The 22,412-nt window shown below is 36.7% G+C and overlaps 1 protein-coding gene across 6 annotated transcripts in view; it reads left to right on the top strand.

Annotated features, from left to right (window-relative positions):
- FRYL (FRY like transcription coactivator) overlaps window positions 1-22,412 on the top strand; it is a 252,518-nt gene that overhangs the window by 194,700 nt on the left and 35,406 nt on the right. For 5 of the 6 annotated variants that reach the window (XM_071216578.1, XM_071216579.1, XM_058298947.1 and 2 more), the window contains 14 exons: window positions 2,140-2,399; window positions 2,750-2,890; window positions 6,846-7,014; window positions 9,627-9,711; window positions 10,417-10,529; window positions 11,470-11,620; window positions 12,301-12,404; window positions 13,237-13,422; window positions 14,693-14,897; window positions 15,986-16,107; window positions 16,930-17,120; window positions 18,546-18,640; window positions 19,666-20,273; window positions 20,568-20,665. In XM_071216578.1, the coding sequence (XP_071072679.1) occupies window positions 2,140-2,399; window positions 2,750-2,890; window positions 6,846-7,014; window positions 9,627-9,711; window positions 10,417-10,529; window positions 11,470-11,620; window positions 12,301-12,404; window positions 13,237-13,422; window positions 14,693-14,897; window positions 15,986-16,107; window positions 16,930-17,120; window positions 18,546-18,640; window positions 19,666-20,273; window positions 20,568-20,665 (2,528 nt within the window). The remainder of the gene's footprint in view (window positions 1-2,139; window positions 2,400-2,749; window positions 2,891-6,845; window positions 7,015-9,626; window positions 9,712-10,416; window positions 10,530-11,469; window positions 11,621-12,300; window positions 12,405-13,236; window positions 13,423-14,692; window positions 14,898-15,985; window positions 16,108-16,929; window positions 17,121-18,545; window positions 18,641-19,665; window positions 20,274-20,567; window positions 20,666-22,412) is intronic. The other variant, XM_071216583.1, reaches the window with a different exon arrangement.

Below are 22,412 nucleotides of genomic sequence, written 5' to 3' on the forward strand. Positions count from 1 at the left end.
ACATAGCCCCTAAACTTGAACAGATTCCATATCTAAACCTAAAATACACAGTATAATTTGCTTTCACTTTTTCCAAGGAAAGATGAGCACAGTATTTATTAGGGATTTTGAGGTGCATGCTACTTCCTTTCCTTGGGACCAATGTAGTTGTCTTTATTTTTTAAGGAGGTACAGGGATTGAACCCAGGACCTCATACATGGGAAGCAGGTACTCAACCCCTGAGCTATATCTGCTCCCCTGCAGTTCTCTTTTTACTCTTTTCAGCTCCCTGTCTCTTCCCATCTTTCCTCTCCAGGTCCTCTTAACATCCACTTCTATCCCCACCCCCACCCATTTACTTTGCCTCAAGTATCTACATTCACTTTTTCTATATCCTCAGACCTCCTGCATGTGTCAGATCTTCGCAGGTGGCCCTCAGGCTCCATTTGTGTGTTTCCTCTCTGTAAACTCACAGAGGACCTTTTATAATCACCTACTGTTTTATAGTCTTCAATATGTTTGTTACTGTGCACAGCAGCTGGTGTTATTCATCTCCTATTTGGTTAAATTCTATCCTTTCTTGATTTCCAGAAATTTAATGTTTCCTGGTTTTCTTCCCACCGTGGCCTATTTCTTTCCCATCACTTTTCGTGGATTCTTTTCTTCTATCTATATCCTAAGTTTTGGTGTTCCCAGGGTTCCTTTCTTAGATGCCTCCTCATGTAACACCTTTTTCCTACAGGAGGTCACACTGCCATGGCCCCAGCTCCCACTCATACTGACTCGCCCTGCTCAGGATCTTTTTACCCAACTACTTAAAGAGCCCCAGGTCTATTTTTTAACTGGAGGTTAAAAAGTTGATGTGTTAATAAATTCTTGTAAAAGTTCAGGCTGAGCGTAGCTACATGCCAGGTATTGGGCTACTCACTTCATTGCCATTATATCAAATTCACACAATGACCCCGCAGGGCAACAACTTTTGCTATCTTCTTTTTACAGATTAAAAAATTGGGAATCAGAGAATGACAGACTTGCCCAAGGTCAAGTAGCTTAAATGTGGTAGGGCCAGGGTTCAAACCCAGATTTCTGTGATTCCAAAGCCCAAGTTCTAAATCACTATTCTTCCATGCTTACTCTTTCTGATGAGTGAGTACAGAGCCTAATGGAGGAAAAGAGAGAGGGCAGAGGAGGGAGAAGATTGTATTTCAAGGGATTTAAGGAGATTAAACGTAAGGACACATGGACCTTGGAACTGAACTTCTGTTTGAATCCTCTGCCACTTGGTAATTGTCTGGCCTTGGGCAAATAACTTTGACTCTGTCCCTGTCATAGGTTTGTTGTGAACTAGTAAATGATACGTATGATAAATAACTGGTACATCATAGAAGATTCCCCTATAGAACAAAAAATGGGTAAGATTCTTCATGCATCCATTAAATTAATCAGTGTATAAAGAGTGTCTTTTTTCTTGCAATTACTTTTATTTATTTTGATCACTGAAAGTATTTTATATAAAAAGTAAGGATAAGATTTTTTTTAGCAAATTTTCTTTATCATGTCATTGAAGCCAAATTTCTTAAAGGAAAAACAGTACTCATGATTTTTAAATGTAATAAGCAGAATCTGGCCTCCTATTCTTTTAAGAATGAAATGTTGGGAAGAGGATTTGGCTCAATGAATAGAGCATCTGCCTATCACATGGGAGGTCTAGGGTTCAAACCCAGGGCCTCCTGACCCATGTAATGAGCACAGTGTTGATGTGCGCAAGGAGTGCTGTGCCATGCAGGGGTGTCCCCCGCATAGGGGATCCCCACACGCAAGGGGTGTGTCCCTTAAGGAGAGCCACCCAGCGTGAAAAAAGTGCAGCCTGTCCAGGAGTGGCACCGTACACATGGAGAATTGATGCAGGAAGATGACACAACAAAAAGAGACACAGATTCCCAGTGCTGCTGACAGGAATATAAGTGGACACAGAATAACACACAACGAATGGACACAGAAAGCAGACAATTGAGGAGGGGAGTGGGGAAGGGGAGAGAAATAAAATAAAAATAAATAAAACCTTTAAAAAAAAGAAGATGAAATGTTGAAACTAACCACAAATCAAAGCAACCAAAATTAAACCAGTTGTTCCCTTTTTGCCTTATTTTTAATTACAGAGATAAGCCAGAGAATTCAGACTGCTCATCCAGCTGGGCGGCAAGTGATGCTCCACTATCTGTTACCATGGATGAACAACATTGAGCTGGTGGATTTAAAGCCTTTGCCCACAGTAAGGCGACACGATGATGATGAAGATGATTCATTGAAAGACCGAGAACTTATGGTGACTAGCAGGCGCTGGTTACGAGGTGAAGGCTGGGGATCGCCACAAGCCACTGCAATGGTTTTAAACAATCTGATGTACATGACAGCCAAGGTAAAATGGGTTTTGTGTTGTACTTGCCACACTGAATTATGAAGATTAAGTTAGGCATTAACACAGATAAAGGGACTAGAGGGATCTGTGATAACCATATGAAAACACATTATAAATTCTTGATGTAGAAAACTTCTTACTAGACAAAATATGCCTTTATTTTTTATTTTGCTAAGCCCATATGTAATTAATGATATTTATGTTTAGATTTATTGAAAGAAGAGATTCTTCTCAAGTATGGAAAATAGTAAAACTGGCTGTAAAAACTAGCTTCTACTGTTTCATGCTGTGCTGAGTTTGGTTTTTAATAGAGTCATTACTGAAGTATCTGTTGTGTGTATTGTATCTAGTATGGCGATGAGCTGGCCTGGTCAGAGATGGAGAATGTGTGGACCACACTTGCAGATGGCTGGCCAAAAAACCTGAAAATAATTTTGCATTTTTTGATCAGCATTTGTGGAGTGAATAGTGAACCAAGCCTCTTGCCTTATGTATGTATTCAAGTCCATTTACCCTGTTTTTGCTTATTTTTAATGCATGTCTTTACCAGATGTCTTCTCATGTCAGAATATGGGTTGCAGTAGACCAACAGACACAAGTCAAGGGCCGGGATGGGCACAGTCAGGAAAAAGCACACGGGTTTATTCATTCATTCATTCAATAAGTATTCTTATCATTGCCATAGGCCAGGTGCTCTTCTAGAAGCTGGGGATTACAATCTGATGGGTGAAACAGATTTTATTATTTGTACCTGAGTTTTTTAGAGAACAAAGTAATAAATTACAGTTATGATGAGTGCTATAAAGGAAAATGGTAGAGATGCTGAGCATGAATAACCTAGGAATCATAGCTGTCTGGAGGATTCAAGGTAGTGCTCCAGAGAAAGTGATATTTAAGCTGAGACCACAAAATTGGGGACGCTTATAGTTTCTGCAAGGCAGGAGCTGGCATTTGGATGTTAGAGCAGGTTGGAGAGTGAGAGCCCAGTGCCTATAGGATTGTGCTCAAGCTTGCTGGGAGCGAGGGAAAGCACAGCAGGAGACATAAAGCAAAGAATATAATAGTCTTCTAGGGTGGGGGTGGAGGGACATGGCACCAAATCTGTCCAAATTAAGAAAACAGTCCAGAACTACACAGCACAAACACACACACACCTTGAACCTGTCAGCCACACTGACCATTGCTACTCCACCTCACACTAGGCATTCCCTCTCTTTCTCCAGATGACTCACTCCTTCACATCCGTCAGGTTTTCTTCTCCTACAGGCCTTGTTTATTGAGATCTTTGCTGGCTATCCCATCTAAAACCGAAACTGCCCTCCTTCCCTGCTTCCCTGCATGCACTTTTCTTTCCCCTTTCTCTGATCTTCCTAGCACTTATCATCATCTAACATATTACATAGTTTGCATATTCATTTCATTTTTATTTGTCCAACCCAGTAGATTGTGAACTCCTCAAAGACAGGAATTTTCACCTGTTTGGTTATTGCTGTATCCCCAGGACCTAGATAGTGCCTGCCACATAGAAGGTGTCCACTAAATGGATGAATGAATGAGTGAATTGGGGCTATACTTAGAACAGGCATGAGATGATACCTCCAGGGAGCCAAGATCAAATTCAGGGAATAGCCAGTTGCTAGGAATTTTAAAGGAGTCATTTTTTAATGGCAGTAATAATTTCTTAATTACTGCTTCTTAAGCACTTATAGAACAGGCATGGTAAAAGCACTTCATCTACATTATTTCATTTAATTCTCAGAATTATTCTGTGAGCTTGTTAAGATTGCCACAGTTGTACACAGTTGAATGAAACAAGGCAGAACTCCAGCAATGAACAATCTGAAAAGAAAATCAAGAAAACCATCCATTTACAATTGCATGTAAAAGAATAAAATATGTAGGAATAAATTTAACTGAAGATATGAAAGACTTTTACACTGAAAACTATAAAATACTACCAAAAGAAATAGAAGATATAAATAATTGGCAAGACTGCCTGTGTTCATGGATTGGTAGACTTAAGGTACCTACCCTACCCAAAGCAATCTATAGATTCAATGTAATCCTTATCAAAATTCTAGCAGCCTTTCTTAGAGAAATGGAAAAGCCAATTTTCAGAATCACATGGAATTGCAAGGGGTCCTAAAAAGCCAAAACAATCTTAGATTGAACAAGAACAATAAAGTTGGAGATCTCACATTTCCCAATTTCAAAACTTGCTACAAAGCTACAGTAATCAAAACAGTGTGGTACTGGCATAAGGATAGTCTTATAGACCAATGGACTAGAAACAAATCCACACTTCTATAGCCAGTTGATCTTTGACAAAGGTGCCAGGTCTACTCAATGGGGATTGAATAGTCTTTTCAACAAATGGTGCCGAGAAAACTGGATATTCACATGCAAAAAAAATTCAAAGTGGACCCCTACTTCATACCATATTAAGATAAACTCAAAATGGATCAGTGACCTAATTATAAGAACTAAAACCATAAAACTCTTAGAAGAAAACACAAAATTTTCAGGGGCTTGTATTTGGCAGTGGGTTCTTAGATATGACAACAAAAGCATGAGAAACAAAAGAGAAAAATTAATTGAACATCACATTTTTAAAGCTTTTGTGTCTCAAAAAATATTATCAAGAAAGTGAAGTGACAACCTATAGAATGGGAAGAACTATTTGAAAATTATGTCTCAGATAAGAGCTTAATATCCAAAATATAAAAAGAATTCCTATACTCAACAACAAAACAACTAAAAAAATGTGCAAAGGACTTGATTAGAAATGTCTGTAAATATCATGTACAAATGGCCAATAAGCAAATGAAAAGATGCTCAACATCATTTAGAAGGAAAATACAAATCACTACCACAGTGAAGTAATACTTCACACTTACTAGGATAGCTATTATTTTTTAAATGGAAAAAAACAAGTATTGGCAAGAGTGTGGAGAAATGGGGACCCTCATGCATTGCTGGCACCACGGTGTAGCCACTGTGGTAAGCAGTTGACCATTTACTCAAAAAGTTAAACATAGAATTACCTTATGACCCAGCCATTCCACTCTTAGGTATATACCCAGAAGAATTGAAAGGAGGGACTCAAAGAGATCATTTGTATACCAGTGTTTTTTGCAGTATTATTCACAATAGCCAAATGATAAAAACAACAACCCAAGTGTCCATCAAGAGCTGAAAAAAATGAAGTGTGGTATAAACACAGTGGATTAATTTTTAGTTCTAAAAAAGAAAGAAGTTCTAATACATGCAACAAGAATGAGCCTTGAAAACATTATGCTAAGTGAAATAAGCCAGACACAAAAAGACATATAATTCCTCTTATATACCTAACATAAGCAAAAGCATAGGGATATAAAGTAGATTAAAGGTCACCAGGATTTGGTGGGAGTGAGAATGGGGAATTATTTCTTGATGAATATGTAGTTTCTGGTTTTGGTGATGAAAACGTTTTGGTCACAGATGGTGGTAATGGTAGGAACAACATCGTAAGTGTAATTAATGAGACTGAATTGTACACTTAAATATGGTTAAAATGGCAAATTAAAAATAAAAAAACAGAAAAGTAATTTCCTCAATATTATACAATAATTTATCTATTATTTAATAGGGCCAAAATTTCAACCCAGATCTGTTTGTGAAAATTTAGTAAAAAGCTTCATGTAGAAGGAAGTGGAGTTGGTGTAGTAGGTAAGGAGGGTGCTTGAAGGCTTGATAGGATTAGGGTTGGAGTGTCAGCTCTGAGATCTTCACAGTCTGGCTGAGCAAAGACACAAAGGCAGAATACATAGTGGGAGGTGGACAGATAGAAAGCCAGGAGGTAGTCACTTATCAGTGGGTGACCATTATAAGACTTTTGGTATGAAGTAATGAAGCATGTTTTAAGATTTGTCTGCAGGTCACCTACAGCAGTGCATCTCACATGTCACTGTATATATGAATCATCTGGGGATCTTGTTCTAATTCCAATTCTGGAGGTGGGGGATGAGACCTGGGATTCTGCATTTCTCACAAACTGTGATGCCTATTGAGTGGTGAGGGATAAAGATGGGAGAAGAACAGAGTTGGGCTGATAAGTTAGTAAGCTATTTCAGTGATATTTCATATTTCAGTATTACTGAAGTAAACATGTAGTACCTACAAGAAATGAGGTTTTTTTCAGGTAACTTGTTTTTAAGTGCTTTATAAATCTTAACTCATTTAATTCTTCCAACAACTATATGAAGTCAGTGCTATTATTATCCCCACTTTAAGGAAGACCATTTTTATAATCAATTAATGTCTTATTGCTGAGCAATGCCTATTCAAATTTACATTGTGCCTGTTCACTTGCTATTTAAATTCGAACTAACTGGTAAAATTTGTCAAAAGAAAAATTTGAGATAAAAATTTTGCTTTTTTCTTTTCCGAATCATTTCTTTTTGACAGGTGAAGAAAGTTATTGTCTATTTAGGTAGAGATAAAACCATGCAGTTGCTGGAAGAACTAGTGAGTGAACTGCAGCTGACAGATCCTGTTAGTTCAGGAGTCACCCACATGGATAATCCCCCATATTACCGCATCACTTCCAGTTATAAAATCCCTTCTGTCACCTCAGGTGAGAAGTTACTTAAAACTGTGATTACTTTGTATGAGGAGATGCTTTACATAATTGTTCGTTTTAGCAAGCACTGGAGTCACATATGGTAATTAATTTGACAGGACTGTGTGGAAATTGTCATATGGATAAAATTTGACAATGTTTAAGGATTCTTAATTTTGTAGAGGGAAACAAAATTATGTACCTATTCAGAACTGGAATTTAGATTTACATATCCCTATAAAACAAATTTATTTTTTACTGAATACAATTAGTATATCAAATTTAAAGAAAGTTTACATTGAAATTACTGTAACTTCACCTTATAATCATTTGAGTATATATTACATGTAGTATCTAATCATGTGTGTTTATATACTTATATGTATACATATGTAGTAATATTTTTTTTTAAGATTTATTTTTAATTTTTTTCTCTCCCCTTCCCCCCTGCCCACCCCCTTTGCCTTCTCTCTGTGTCGATTCACTGTGTGTTCTTCTGTGTCTGCTTGCGTTCTTGTTAGCAGCACCGGGAATCTGTGTCTCTTTTTTGTTGTGTCATCTTTCCTATGTCAGTTCTCCATGTGTGCAGCGCCACTTCTGGGCAGGCTGCACTTTTTGTGCATGGGTAGCTCTCCTTGCCGGGAGCGCACTCCTTGGGCATGGGACTCCCCTTCGTGGGGGGACACCCCTGTGTGGCATGGCACTCCTTACATGCATCAGCACTGCGCATGGACTAGCTCCACATGAGTCAAGGAGGCCTGGGGTTTGAACCCTGGACCTCCCATATGGTAGGTGGATGCTCTATCAGTTGAGCCAAATCTGCTTCCCCATATGTAATATAGCTATATATATATTATATACTATATGTAATAATTTGATTTAAAGAAACTGCATCTCTAAGGAAATAGCATACATTGAAAATCAGTATAATATCTAGGCTGTTGTCACTCAAAGTTTGTATTAAATCTTTTCAGGCATGTTAATAGCAATGTTATCTATATAATATCTATCTTATTAAAAATCTTTTAAATTATATTTTTTAACTTCCTTACTCCTATTGTCTCCTTTCTAGAAATCCTATTATTTGGACCTCTGGGACTGGTCCTCTATATATTGTTTAATCATTAGTTGTCTATTTTCCATCATTAGCCTTTTTTTATTTGACTCTCTAGGGGATTTCTAATATCCCTTCTATTGAATTTTTCATTTCAGCTAGAATGTTTTTCATTCTCAAAAGCTTTTTTTTTTTAATTAGAATTTTTCAGTAGTATCATATGCACGTTTCATGTTGGACTATTTTCTCTTGATAAAGATATAAAGTTTTCTTCTAGCAATTTTCTTTAAAATTGCTGTTGGTTTTGATTTGTCTTAATAAAGGCTTTCCTCAAAAGATCACCAATTCTTTGTCTTTTCTTAAAGAGTGAAGTATTAACAAGTTGATTGGATGTTCCATAGGTGTATATGGAACTTACTGAGTGTGGTCCAGCACTGCAGGGTGACTCAGTGATTCAGTGTCTGTAGGCGTTTTCTCTTGGACTAATAAGATTCCCCAGAGAAAACTCTACTAGTCATCTGCCTAGATTTGAAGACAGAGGTGTGTGTTTGTGCATATATCTGTATAGTACATGTATTCGTGCATGTACCCACATACAGCTTTCTGGAAGTGCAGTGGGGTAAGAAGGATGTCGGGGGTGCAATCTCAAACTTTACTATGTCCATTTTCGCTCAGTCCCACTATTTTCAGTAAGGTGCCTCTTCTTTCATGTCCCTTGGCATGCCCTAGTCCAGCAGTCTTCTGATTTACTCTCATCAGAAAAGACTTCTGGGGTGGGGGTAGAGATAGCCACCCAGTAGAGAGGTATATCTGAATGGATTTTCAACGACTCCTCTTGTTTTTAGCACTACCTTCACCCCCTACATCCAGAGATAATTGTTGCTACTCATTACTAAGCCTTTTGGTGTTTCAACAATATGAAAGTTTTAGTTTTCCCCACTATCAGTTTAGGATTCAACCTTCTTAAGACTGGATTACTTCTTGTCCATTTGCTTTCTAGCATTCAAAATTTTATTACTGTTTCTCTTCTCTTTCTCTTAGTCATTGTGAGCACATTCCTTTCAAAAAATCACTTTGCTCTCATTTTAGAGGTTTTTTTTTTTTTTTTTTTTTAAAGATTTATTTATTTATTTAATTTCCCCCCCTCCCCTGGTTGTCTGTTCTTGGTGTCTATTTGCTGCGTCTTGTTTCTTTGTCCACTTCTGTTGTCGTCAGCGGCATGAGAAGTGTGGGCAGCGCCATTCCTGGGCAGGCTGCACTTTCTTTTCACGCTGGGCGGCTTTCCTCACGGGCGCACTCCTTGCGCGTGGGGCTCCCTTATGCGGGGGACACCCTTGCGTGGCACGGCACTCCTTGCGCGCATCAGCACTGCACATGGCCAGCTCCACACGGGTCAAGGAGGCCCGGGGTCTGAACCGCGGACCTCCCATATGGTAGACGGACGCCCTAACCACTGGACCAAAGTCCGTTTCCCTCATTTTAGAGTTTTGACATCTGCAATTTGAAATCTTTGGTTCTCAAGTTGTCCCAGGTTTTAAAATTCACAGGTACTGTTTCATATTCTGATTTACAGGAACTACTTCCAGTAGCAATACAATGGTAGCTCCCATGGATGGCAATCCCGATAGTAAGCCCATCAAAGAGAATATCGAAGAGAGGTAAGTATGTCTCTGCTCCTTCTCATTCTTTCTGGTTAGCAGATACCCCTAATCTAAGAATAAATGATAATTAATGATAATTTCTATATTGGAGTTTCTATTTTGTTAGGTTAAAATTCTAATGAGGATCTCTTTCCATATTGGAAATTTTCTACATTGTTTCAACATTAAAGGTGCTGACATGCTAGATTTTTAAATTCTCCAATGCAGGGGTTCTTAACAAGGGGTCTGTGAGCTTGAATTGAAATTCAATAAAACATTATTTTTGTGGGGACATGTTGGTGCAGGTGTGATATAGTTATTAAATAATACACAGTGTAGTGCGGCCTTCGAAGGGGTCTGTGGCAAAGGGGTCCGTGGAACAAAAAGGATTAAGAAACCCTGTTCTAATGGATGAATAAGTGAAGTTTGGTCAATCAGTTTTGTGTTGCTTAAATTTTTAGATTTTTCTAAATGGATATTTACTCTGCATGTTTTATGTGAAATAAACACCAGAGCATTATCACCACCATTATTTAAGAGGAATTTTTAAGTAGAAATAATTGACTTACAAGCTTAAGCTTTTGAACTGTAAAGTGGGAAGTAATTTATAACCTTGTAATCTTTTGTTAATATTTTGTGTACTGTTTTCTTTTTAAACATAAGAGTGAAACATAGAGCATAAATGCCATGAATTGTGACTAACTTTAATGCTCATTTTCATAGCTATGTGCACCTAGATATCTATACTGGACTGAACAGTCATTTAAATCGTCAACATCACAGACTAGAGTCTCGATACAGTAGCAGCTCTGGAGGATCTTATGAAGAAGAAAAAAGTAATAAATTCCAAATGTTTTAAAAATAATGTTAATGGCAAGGTATATGATTAAGTATGTTCATGTTAATAAGTTATTTTTCTGGTCAGTTGCTCTAAAATAATATTTACCTGCCACTAGTGGTGTTCCAACATAATTTGAAATGTTTTGATTTTAAAACTCAACTGGAGTGGGGAAATTTTTTTTAAAAAACAGGATCCTTATAGAAAAGATCAAAAGAAACATAAGAATTAGTTCCTAAGAAACATCATAGAACAAATATTGGCAAGAGACTCAATTTTTAAACAAGTTTCCTCCTTCTTCACGGATTCACATGTTACTAAAATCCTTCCCCTGCCTGGATGCAAAGTGTATGATCATCTCCCTGAGCCTTACTGTAAACTAAGGCAGGGGAGAATAGAAACATAAGCTTTCAACCTGAAGATGATCTGGTCCAATCCCCTCATTTTGTAGGTGATGGAACTGAGGTCCAGAGAGGTTAAGTGACTTACCTATGTCACACAGAATTCACATTTCCTTACATTTTTTACTGCACCCTGCAGCCCCACCGTGGTAGAGCAGATTTCCTGCTAAGATGGGTTTGTGCTGGCCCCATCTCAGGAAATTTAGAATAAAAAGATTGGTCAAAAGGCCCTTGTTACAAGGCAGCTTCACCTATAATGTGGTCTCATAGCTTGGACATCAATTCTGGAATCACAATGCAGTGCAAATGTAGTTTTGCTTTGATATTAAGGATGGAACCTGACTGGATATCTCTTTCTCTCTGATTTGAATAATATGAAATTATTCGTACCCAGGTCGTCCTAGCAAACATATGTTGAAATACCGGGAAATCATTTAATCACTATCCAATGCTATAAATAGATGGTGTCTTACTAGAGTTTGCTTTTATTGGCAGAAAACAGATGGTGTAGAAAATGAGATCATTTTATTTTGATAGGTGATTCAATGCCACTTTATTCTAATTGGCGACTGAAAGTGATGGAGCATAATCAAGGAGAGCCACTACCCTTCCCACCAGCTGGAGGCTGCTGGTCACCACTGGTGGATTACTTGCCTGAAACGTCATCACCTGGATTACCTCTTCACAGGTGGACTACAGCGTCATTCCTATCTCATATGAACCAAATTGCTGCTTAACACTTTCAGCTTTCTTTATGCTATCTGACAACACAGAACAAAAGCAATCTTCTTTCTTGAGATAGTGCAACAAATTAGATAAACGGGTTTAGATTTTTAAGGAATCTAAAACTCAGAACTTTAACTGTATAAAATTAATATTATTAAATCTCATTTTGCTGCTGCTTTTCTGGGTGTCTGGCCTAGTTACTTGACCTTTCTGGGACCCAGTTACTACATCTGAAAAATACTATTTTATTGTAATAGGCATTATTATTTTAAATTGAGTTAAGCTGAGCTATACTTAGCAAATCACAATAGAACCATTACTGCATTCTCTCAGAATGTATTAATGCACCAAACATGTATCGAACACCTACTATGTGGCAAGCAGTGTGCTAGGTCTTATGGTTGAAAGGTGAAGCAAATATGGCTCTTCTCTTCAAAGAGCCCTTAGTAGGTACGTTTTTTCCCCTAAACTATCACTTTAACATAACAGTATCTTCAGCTGTATTTCTTTTTCCTCTTTTTTCTTGATAAGTTGTATTTTTCCATAAAATACAATATTGAAGCCTTCAAATAATTTGCACAAAATTTTCTCTAGGTTTACTCTGATGTTGTAAAACTTCAGTAATGTTCTTATCTATCATAGGTGTAACATAGCCGTGATACTTTTGACAGATCTGATAATTGATCATAGTGTGAAGGTAGAATGGGGAAGCTACCTCCATCTTCTTCTTCATGCAATTTTTATAGGTAATAAATATTTGGTTCTAATTCCTTCATTTCATATTTTCATGATAATTTAAAGGCTTTTAAGAAAGTTTTGACATGTTTCTGTATCTGTTTCTTTGTATTTATTTCCGTGACACTTGCCACTCTAATACTCCTGGTCTAATGGGGAGTTTCCAGCCTTTAACACAGACAAGTCTATTGTCCCCATCCCCATTCCTCTCCAGTGGCTCCTTCCACCCCACACACCTATGCATTTGACCAAGAGAAATTCCATGGCTATAGCAAGAGTAAAGTTAAATCTTTACCTCTGGGATTGGAAACTTTTAGAGTGCATGGAAAATAGAAATAGGTTATGAGTGTTTAATTATTCCCTGCCTTGTTTTCACAAGAATGGGATGTGAACAATCTGATTATCAGAGCTACAACCCCATTATGTGTCTTCTGTAATAAACATATGTGATCTATTACATCTACAATATCTTTGATGCTGTAGGATTGACTTCCTTTAAGCAAGTCAAGATAGCCAGCTTCTCAGAAGTTTTTCTGATATGTGCACTTATTTTAAAAATATGCCTGCATCTTTTTTGCTGATTTATATCTACTGTTAAGTAACAAAGTAATAATTTCTAAGTCATGAAACACATTGCAAACTTACCTTCATTCCACTGGCCTAAAGCTCAACAGGCTATTGTAAAATCTGTAAGAATTCTAGGGCTATAAAAAACTTCATGTAGTACATCATCTTCTATTAAATATTTGTTATGCTTTCTGCCTTTCCTTAAAATATGAGTTTGGTAGCAAGGATCTTCATTTTTTCCTTTTGCTGATGACTGTTTTCTACTGTCCTTTTTAGGGTTTGACCACTGCCACCCTGAGGTGTATGAACATTGTAAACGCCTGCTTCTGCATTTATTAATAGTAATGGGATCCAACAGTAACGTCCGAACTGTTGCTTCTGTCCTTCTCAGGAACAAGGAGTTTAATGAGCCCAGGGTGCTTACGGTCAAACAAATTGCACACTTAGATTATACTTTCACAGGTATTTACTTTAGAAGTACAGTTCGAAAGTAGAATTATACTTTAACTCAGAATCCTGCAGCAAAGAAACGCAAATAAATAAAAGTTGAAATACTAGAAACCATTTTAAAGCAAATGTAGTTTTCTTATTTCAGGGGAGAATTTACATTATTTGGTAATAAGTAAAAAAAGGAACAAACTTGGAGTATTGGAATCTGTACTGCCATTAAAGATTTTTATCTTAAGTTTTGAACATGTAAGTTAAAGATACAATGAAAGGGTGCTTAATTTATTGAGCACTTGATATGAAAAGGATTTTGAATTTGTTTTAGATTCCTCCTCCTCAATATCTGAAAATTTGACAAAGATGGTTTAAACTTTTATTTATTTGGTTATATTTGCTACATTTAAAATATTATACATGTTGAAATAAGATCCAAATTAAGAGACTTTTCTATAAAATTTATTTCATTGTTGATTTGAATATTTTTACTTTTAAAGTTATATTTTCTTTCCTAATAGCCCTGTAACGTATTTACTCCATTCATCACGATCCTCATGCTAATAAGAAATGATGTGGAAAATAGTTATTTTGAAACAAAATCACCTTCGGTTCTAATCCTATAGTATCAGATACAAGGTTAATGACTTAAAAAGTTATATAGCTAAAAGTCTGTTATTTACTTAAAACCCTGTAGTTGATAAGAAAAAAAATGATTAGGAAACCTAGCCTTTTAAAACTATGATTAAGAAAAAAATGGAATAAAGTTTACTTCCTTTTTACATTAAAGCACCTTAGTTCATAATCTGTGAATAATTTGTTATTGTTTGTTTTAAAGTCACCTTTAGCCATCATGTAAATATGGGCATTAGTAATAACCTTTCAAATAAATTGTTCAATAATTGACATAATAAAAATATTACAAATAGAATTTAAAAATCTTTCCTTAAGTAAAATGAAGCAGAATAAAATCCTTTTCACAAGAAATTAAAAATCAGTTCACATTATAGAAATGTTGCTGACTTAATGTTGATTAAAAAAAGCCAAAATGTGGGAAGCTGCCACTTTCAACTTTCTTCACCAGATGGCAGCAGAGGACTGCACAGTAAATCTAATTCGGCACCAAACACTGAAACAGGTTGCCAGAAATTCACTTATGAGGAAATAGCAGAAGGAGCATTGATTTGCATCCTCATGTGTCCCATATCAATAAGAGACAGTAGTTTACTTGTTTTAAGTATTCTGTGAGATTCTTGTATGCTTATAAATATCCATGGCATGTCTCTTTCAGCAGGTGTCACTGATTTTATACCTGATTACCAGCCCTCCCCTATGACCGACTCAGGGCTTAGCTCAAGTTCTACCTCTTCTAGCATCAGCTTAGGAAATAACAGTGCTGCCATTTCACATCTGCACACCACTCTCCTCAATGAGGTTGACATCTCTGTAGAGCAGGATGGAAAAGTGAAAACCCTCATGGAATTCATTACCTCAAGGTAACATTTGCCAGCTACATAGTTTTGTTTTTTGAAGTGATATTGATTTGAAATACACAGATTGGTATTATGCAATTTTTTTTTCAAAAGTATGATGCAACCATTATAGACTTTCTTCTTTTATACTCACAAGGCTATACCTTTAGCTTCTACGTACCAAGGGCCCAAAGAGAATTACTGAATAATCTGAATTCATGTTCCACTTTCATTAGCTGCATTATCTCTCAGTCATCAAGTATTCATCTTTGGTCTACTATTTGCAAAGCACTATAAGGAGAGAAGAAAAATAGCTTAGGAGAAAGAGCAGAGAATCACAGAGGCATGAGAAAACATATTTGGAATGGAGGATCATCCAGTCTGACAGCTGATGAAAGAGGGCATTTCAAGACAGGGCTAGAAAGCTAGAGAGTACTCAAACTGGGCCATGAAGCAAGGCCCACTGCATTAAAGGTAGGAGAAATGGCAAATCTTTGAGTTGGATGGGGTTGCTAGAGGGGGACAATTAATAAAAATATGTTGAGAAAATCAGCCTCGTCCATCATAGCAGTGTACAAGATGGATTAGGTTGGAGGTGCTGGAGACAGCGTAACTACGTTAAAGGTTTGGGGGCACTTTGGACCTTTGGTATTAAGGGCTTGACCAAGGTCTTTGCCTTGAGAATGTAGAGACATTTTAAAGAACAGCCAGGCATTTTTTTGTCCTAAATTTTCCCTGTTGTTTTAGCCTATACAGTCAGTTTCTTTGCATTATAATGTAACTATGGTCTAGCCTCCACAAACAATAATGTTTTGACCCATAACACAAAAGCAGTAACCACCACTCTTCTTACTTGTCCTCTCTTCCTACCACCTCTGAGAGAATTTGGGCACAGTGATGGAAGACATTGAGGTTATATGTAACCTAGATCTTTACCTACTTGCTGTAGACTATTAGATGCCCATTTACGTAAAAGGTATTAGTAGTTTGTATGACATACTCTGTGATTTATTGTCCTTATCCTTTCTAATTGCCAAGGTCCATTTAAGAGTGAGTATAACTGTTAATGTAAGTTAACAACACAGGAAATTATATCTGTGCTCTCTTTTCAGAAAAAGAGGGCCCCTTTGGAACCATGAGGATGTTTCTGCCAAGAATCCTAGCATAAAGAGTGCTGAACAGTTAACTGCATTTTTGAAACATGTCGTTTCTATTTTTAAGCAGTCAAGCTCAGGTATCTTTCATATAATATTTTCCTTTAAAAGATACTTTAATGTAATGTTCAAACTTCCAATAATTGGTAATTGCTATGTCTAATAAAAAGTTTTACACGGGTTCTTTTAGACTTATTAGTAACAGATTTCATTCAGCGTATTTGTTTTGGTTAAAGAAAGATTAAATTACTATTTTAAATAATACTGCTTATGAACTTCTGAGTTTCTATTTTTGGGTAGGATTGTATCATAAAATTACAATACTATTGTGTATTATGAATTATATTAAAGGAGCATATGCAGAGATGACAAACTTAAAAGTTCATTTTTATACAGGTATGGGCTTCTGTGACCTAAAATTTAACACATTTTGAAAATCACAGTAAAAAATTATGACTAAAGCAGTGTTCTCTACTGGGAGCCATCACCCCCACCCCTGGCAGGGGACATTAGGCAATGTCTGGAGACACTTTTGATTGTCACAATTGGAGGGAAAGGGGGTTGCTATTGGCATCTAGTGAGTAGAGACCAGGGATGCTGTTAAACAGCCTACACTGTGCAGGAAAGCCCCTCACAACAAAGACTTTTTCACCCTTAAGTGTTATTTAGAGGTTGAGAAACCTGGTCTCAAGGATGGTTTCTTTGAAGATTAGAGTGAGGAGTTATCTAAAATGCAAATGGAGTTTAATGAAAAGAAAAAGCCTTGGCTTATAAAAAATAGTTACTGAACATCTACCATTTGCCAGGTACTGTGCTATTAGATTTACAGTAAATTAGCCTTGATCATAATCCCTATATTCTGAAAAACAAAAACCACCTAATTGGTTCATTTGTTTTCACAGAAGGAATTCATTTGGAGCATCATCTTAGTGAAGTTGCTCTGCATACAGCACTTTCTTGCTCTTCTCGACATTATGCTGGGAGATCCTTCCAAATTTTCAGGGCCCTAAAGCAGCCTCTTTCTGCAACTACACTTTCTGATGTTCTCTCCAGACTTGTAGAAACCGTAGGAGACCCAGGAGAAGATGCACAGGTATTTCATTAAATTCTTTCAGAAGTTATTAAGCAGCTCCAAGGTGTCGAGGATTTTTTGCCAACTACAGAGTGCTACAACTATACCAAAATAATGATCATATAGAATTACTAGCATCAGATGTTAACAGGCAAAGAATTAGAAGCATAGTTAGATTTTGTAATTAGTATGTAATAATACACTAACAAACTCAGTGTGTTGCCTGTCAGAGAAAGCTTTACACACACATACTCATGTTTGCAAACATACACATGCGCTTGGATCAGTATCCTGGGATGATCACAAGGTAAAAGAGATAAGAAGTTAAATGTGAAGAGGAACAATGAATTTTTTTTAGGATAAATTAAGTGATACATTGCACAGGAGAACTTAAGTTTGTACAGACTAATGAGTTCTTCATAATCTGATGGGAAACTCATTTATTCAACAGATATTTCCCAAGTACCTCCATGTTCTAGGCACTGCAGATACAGTGGTGACCAGGACAAAGTTCCTGGCCATTCTGGAGCTTACATTCCATTGGGGGAACAGGCCTTGAATTTACCAATAATATATAACACAATTTCATTTAGTGATAAGTGCTGTGAAAATAATACAGTAAGGTTTGTTCAAAAGAGATGAGCACTGGGAGCTGTTTTATATATGATCATCTGTGAAGGTGATTTTAAACAGATACTTAAATGAAGTGCGTCCTGTGCTGCTCTGAGAAGGAGCATTTCAGGCAGAGGAAATAGCAATGATGTGCAAAGGCCCTGAGGTGGGAGCAATAAGTCTCTGGGAATATCAAGGAAAACCAGTGTGACAAGTGTGGTGATGGGGAAAATGGGGTTGAGGAGATGGGTGGAGAGGGGACAGTGGCAGGAGGGTGAGGTAGGCAGGTCCAAGTCTTGAGAGACCTAGTTGGCCATGGTGAGAGGTGGGGTTTGACTCTGAGTTGATGAGAAACCACTCAGAGGTTTTCAAAGAAGGGTGAGGGGATGTGGTTTGTGTTACAAAAAAATTAAAATAAAAACAAAAAACTTGTTCTGGGGGCTGTTTGGGGAGGTCCATTAGGAAACTAGCATAAGAATTCAGGCTGAAATAAATGGTAGTGGCTATAGAGAAAAAGGGTCAAATGTACCTTCTATTTTAAATGTAATATTTGCAGAACTTGCTGATGGATTCCATGTAGTTTGTGAGAGAAAAAATATTGGGTGACTTCTAGATTTCTGACCTGAGCAATTTTGGGTGAATTGTGGTATCATTATAATCAATTTATACCATTAGCGTGATGAGTTTTTCTTTAATCAGCAAGATCATGTTGCTCAAGAGTTTAATCATTTTATAATTAATGTGGAGATTGTTCTATTTTAAAATCTCATTGGGAGGGCCATTGCAATTTATTTCTCTGGAGAATAATTCATTACAATCTGCCCTTTCTTCCAGGGTTTTGTGATTGAACTGCTTCTCACATTGGAATCTGCAATTGATACTTTGGCTGAAACCATGAAGCATTATGATCTTCTTTCTGCCCTTTCTCAGTAAGAATTTAAACTAGGCAACCTGTAGATTTGTATGTAGATCTTTTATGGCTTAATAATATATGCGTGACTAAAACATTGTTATGTTGTTAGATTGGTAGTGAGAACAGTACCGCCCAAACAGATGATTTACCCATTCAGAGAGTAGGGACTTAGGAAAAGTCATGGAGCTAGTAATTTTAATGTCCTGGTCAGAGATCTCCATGCTCTTCCATGTTCCTTGACCAGCTTTATTCTTGCCACACTCAGCGTCTTACTGCTCCTCCAACAGGCCAGGCCCTTTAGGATGCCCACCTTGAAGTTAACAGACTCTCACTTTCTGGTGCAACCACTCCTCCCACTCTATCTACCTTGCAAACCTCGAATTCACTTATCCTTCAAGTCCCCTCTCAAATGTCACCTACTGGCTAAGCATCTCTGACTCCCACAAGGAAGCGCTAATTATTCTACCCTTTGGGTTCTCAGTGTTTTCTTTGTATTTTAGTAATAGCAAAGTATCAGGCTATAAATTTATCCATTTATATCTCTCTCTGCCAAGAGATTTTATCTAATATACCTGGCATTTTGCATCCTGCTCAGCACATACAGAAGGCATTCAGTAAATACTTTTTAATTAGTGGTAATTACATATGAGGGAGAAGGAAAAATAAAAAATAAATTTCTGAACTGGGCAGTTGTAGAAATGTACATTGAAAGAGAAAGGGACATTAGGACCATCAAGTTTGGGGATAAGACAAATGAGAGCTGCTTTGGACATAATGTATACCTGAATCCCAGAGCTGAAAGTTATCAGTGATTACTGTAACAGAATTTTCTTCTCATGTCAAACCTGATCCCAACTCAAAGGAATAAGTTGGCCAAAGTAGAAAGTGAAATTGTACATTTTTTTTAATATGGAAAGAGAACTGAAATTTGATCAAGCAAAGTTCAATATACTTAAAAATGATTTTTTTCATAACAGTTACTGTTTTTATAGCCAGCGAAAGGACCATGCATGCATTCATCTTCTCTTTTTTTCCTTAAAGAACCTCATACCATGATCCTATAATGGGAAACAAGTATGCAGCTAACAGGAAAAGCACTGGACAACTCAATCTAAGCACAAGCCCCATTACTAGTAGCAGTTATTTGGGATATAATAGTAATTCAAGAAGTAACTCTTTGAGGTTAAGTTTAATTGGTGACCGAAGAGGTGACCGGCGGCGGAGTAACACACTGGACATAATGGATGGACGAATAAACCATAGCAGTAGCTTAGCAAGGACTAGAAGCCTTTCCTCTCTGAGAGAGAAAGGAATGTATGATGTGCAGTCCACTACTGAGCCTACCAACTTGATGGCCACCATTTTCTGGATAGCAGCATCTTTATTAGAATCAGATTACGAATATGAATACCTCCTGGCTCTCAGGCTTCTCAACAAACTGCTTATCCATTTACCTTTGGATAAATCAGAGAGTCGAGAGAAGATTGAAAATGTCCAAAGCAAATTGAAATGGAATAATTTCCCAGGACTTCAGCAGCTCTTCCTTAAGGGTTTTACCTCAGTATCTACACAAGAAATGACCGTGCACCTCCTCAGTAAACTCATCACTGTCTCCAAACACACATTGGTGGATCCTTCCCAGTTGTCAGGTGATGTTAATATGATTGCACTAGCACTTTGCTTTTTAATGCAGTGAGTTGTAAATTAATCATTTGTTTTGAAATCTAATTTCTGCTTTGCTGTAGAGTCATTTTGTTAGATGCAAGAGTTCAAATTCTTTGATTAAAAGCATGAAAAAATTTTTAGAAGATGAAGTATCCCAGTAAATGAAAAGAAAATGGTTTCTCTGAACCACTAAAAACAAAACAAAAGAAAAAAACCTTCAGCTTTTAAAATAATGTGCAATAAAATTGGTTATTGTTTGCCTTTTTTTTTTTTGATAGGCTTTCCTCTTAACATCCTTTGCTTATTGCCTCACTTAATCCAGCATTTTGACAGCCCAACTCAGTTTTGCAAAGAAACAGCTAGTCGAATAGCAAAGGTAAGCAAATATGATGTTGAAAGATAACCCTATAAGGAAATTCTTCTGGAATTTATCTTAAGAAGAAAATCTCTTAAAAATCTTTTTACTGTCACTCCTACATGAATTTGGCATCTAAATCTTTATTCTCTTTATATTTAAAGGAATTCTATAGAAATTATTTTAAGTTACAAGTGCTCAAGTGACAATGAATAAAATTATTTAACTAGAATAACACTTCTCATAGTCTTGAGTCTTTTTCTGCTCCAATTCCCTAATTTATCCTCTACCTTTCTGTCAGTTTCTCTTTCATTCATTTATTCACTACCAAATATTTATTGAGCACTGGACTAGCTGCTCCAGATACATGGTAAGCAAAATAGGGTACTTACCCTCACGGAGCTTATAATAGGAGATGCAACCAAGTAAGCAGACCATTAGTGTGCATCTGTTAAGTGCAATGAGAGGGCACAGTACTCTCAGAGCAGAAGTCTTCCTAAGGGAAATCATATCTAAACTGACGCTGCAGGCAGAATAAGAATAACCAATGTTAAGAAACCTGAATGAGGGGTAGGGAGCGTGAGTGGGGTTCAAATCTTCTAGGCAGAAGAAAGATCATGTGCAAAGGCCCTGAGGAAGGAACATAATGTATTTTGGGATTCTGAAAACTTTCTCCCTTATGTTTGTCTTTTTCCTTTTAAGACTCTCTTCCTTTTCTTCTCTCTTTGCTCCTTCCATTCTTTTTTCTTCCTTATGTGGCTCTTTCCCTCCCTAAAAATAGATAATGTACTATTTTGGAATCCCCTGGTAACATTTGTTTACAAGTATTATATCTTATTTTTAAAAAAAAATATGACTTTGAGGTTTTACATTCTTAATAGTTTCTTCTCTCAAGAACAATTAATTCTCAAATACCTTGCCTTCTGCTTAAATTTAATTCTCAATTTTCTGCCCCCCCCCTTTTTTTTTTTGTCAGTCATTGAGTCTTGGTGAAAAAGACTTTGAAGACTAAAAATATAAACAGTTATAGGAGTTGTATAAATTTATATACATATGTACAACAAGAAATTAGGTGAACTGAGGGAGGTGAGTGAATAGCAGGACATGTTTTAGGATATCCTAGCTAAAAAGTGAAGTTTGCAACAAAAGGAAACATAAAATCCTGTGGAAGAGCTTTTAAGATAAATAATTCTATCTAAAAGTTAAGATTCAGTTAACAAGTAGCACAATAAGAAAAGAGAAGAGCAAGCAAGCAGAAAGCCAAAAAAAACAACACACTTTTCGAGAGCCCAGATTTCAACAGTGGTAGTGCAGATTTATCTCTGGATGGCAATGTAGTGAAAAAATACCCCCACCCTGGTTAACCACACTGAAATCAAGAGTAAGAACCTGGTCATTATCTTCATTAATTTTGATATATGACAAGAAAATACTTAATGAAACATGGTGTTGAATCCATCCTTAATTGAAATTCTAAATAAATTAGAGGTGGAGAGATTCTTAAAGGTATGATCATTTTTAAAGCATGTTATTTAAAATGAAGTGCCAGTAATCTTTTTAATAGAAACATATCTTAGTTTCTTAAATACAAACAGTAGTGGTAGGAAATAATACAAGAATATTTAAGTATCAAGAGAGCTTGAAACCATGAGTATCAGAAATTAAGATAACATCTTTTATAAATTATTGTTTTCCTTTAAAAAAAGTCAACAATATATAGTTGAATTAATAAGATCTAAAAGTTGACACAATATAAAATTTATTAAAA

Source organism: Dasypus novemcinctus, chromosome 1, assembly GCF_030445035.2.
Source record: "Dasypus novemcinctus isolate mDasNov1 chromosome 1, mDasNov1.1.hap2, whole genome shotgun sequence".
Classification (NCBI taxonomy): Eukaryota; Metazoa; Chordata; class Mammalia; order Cingulata; family Dasypodidae; genus Dasypus; species Dasypus novemcinctus.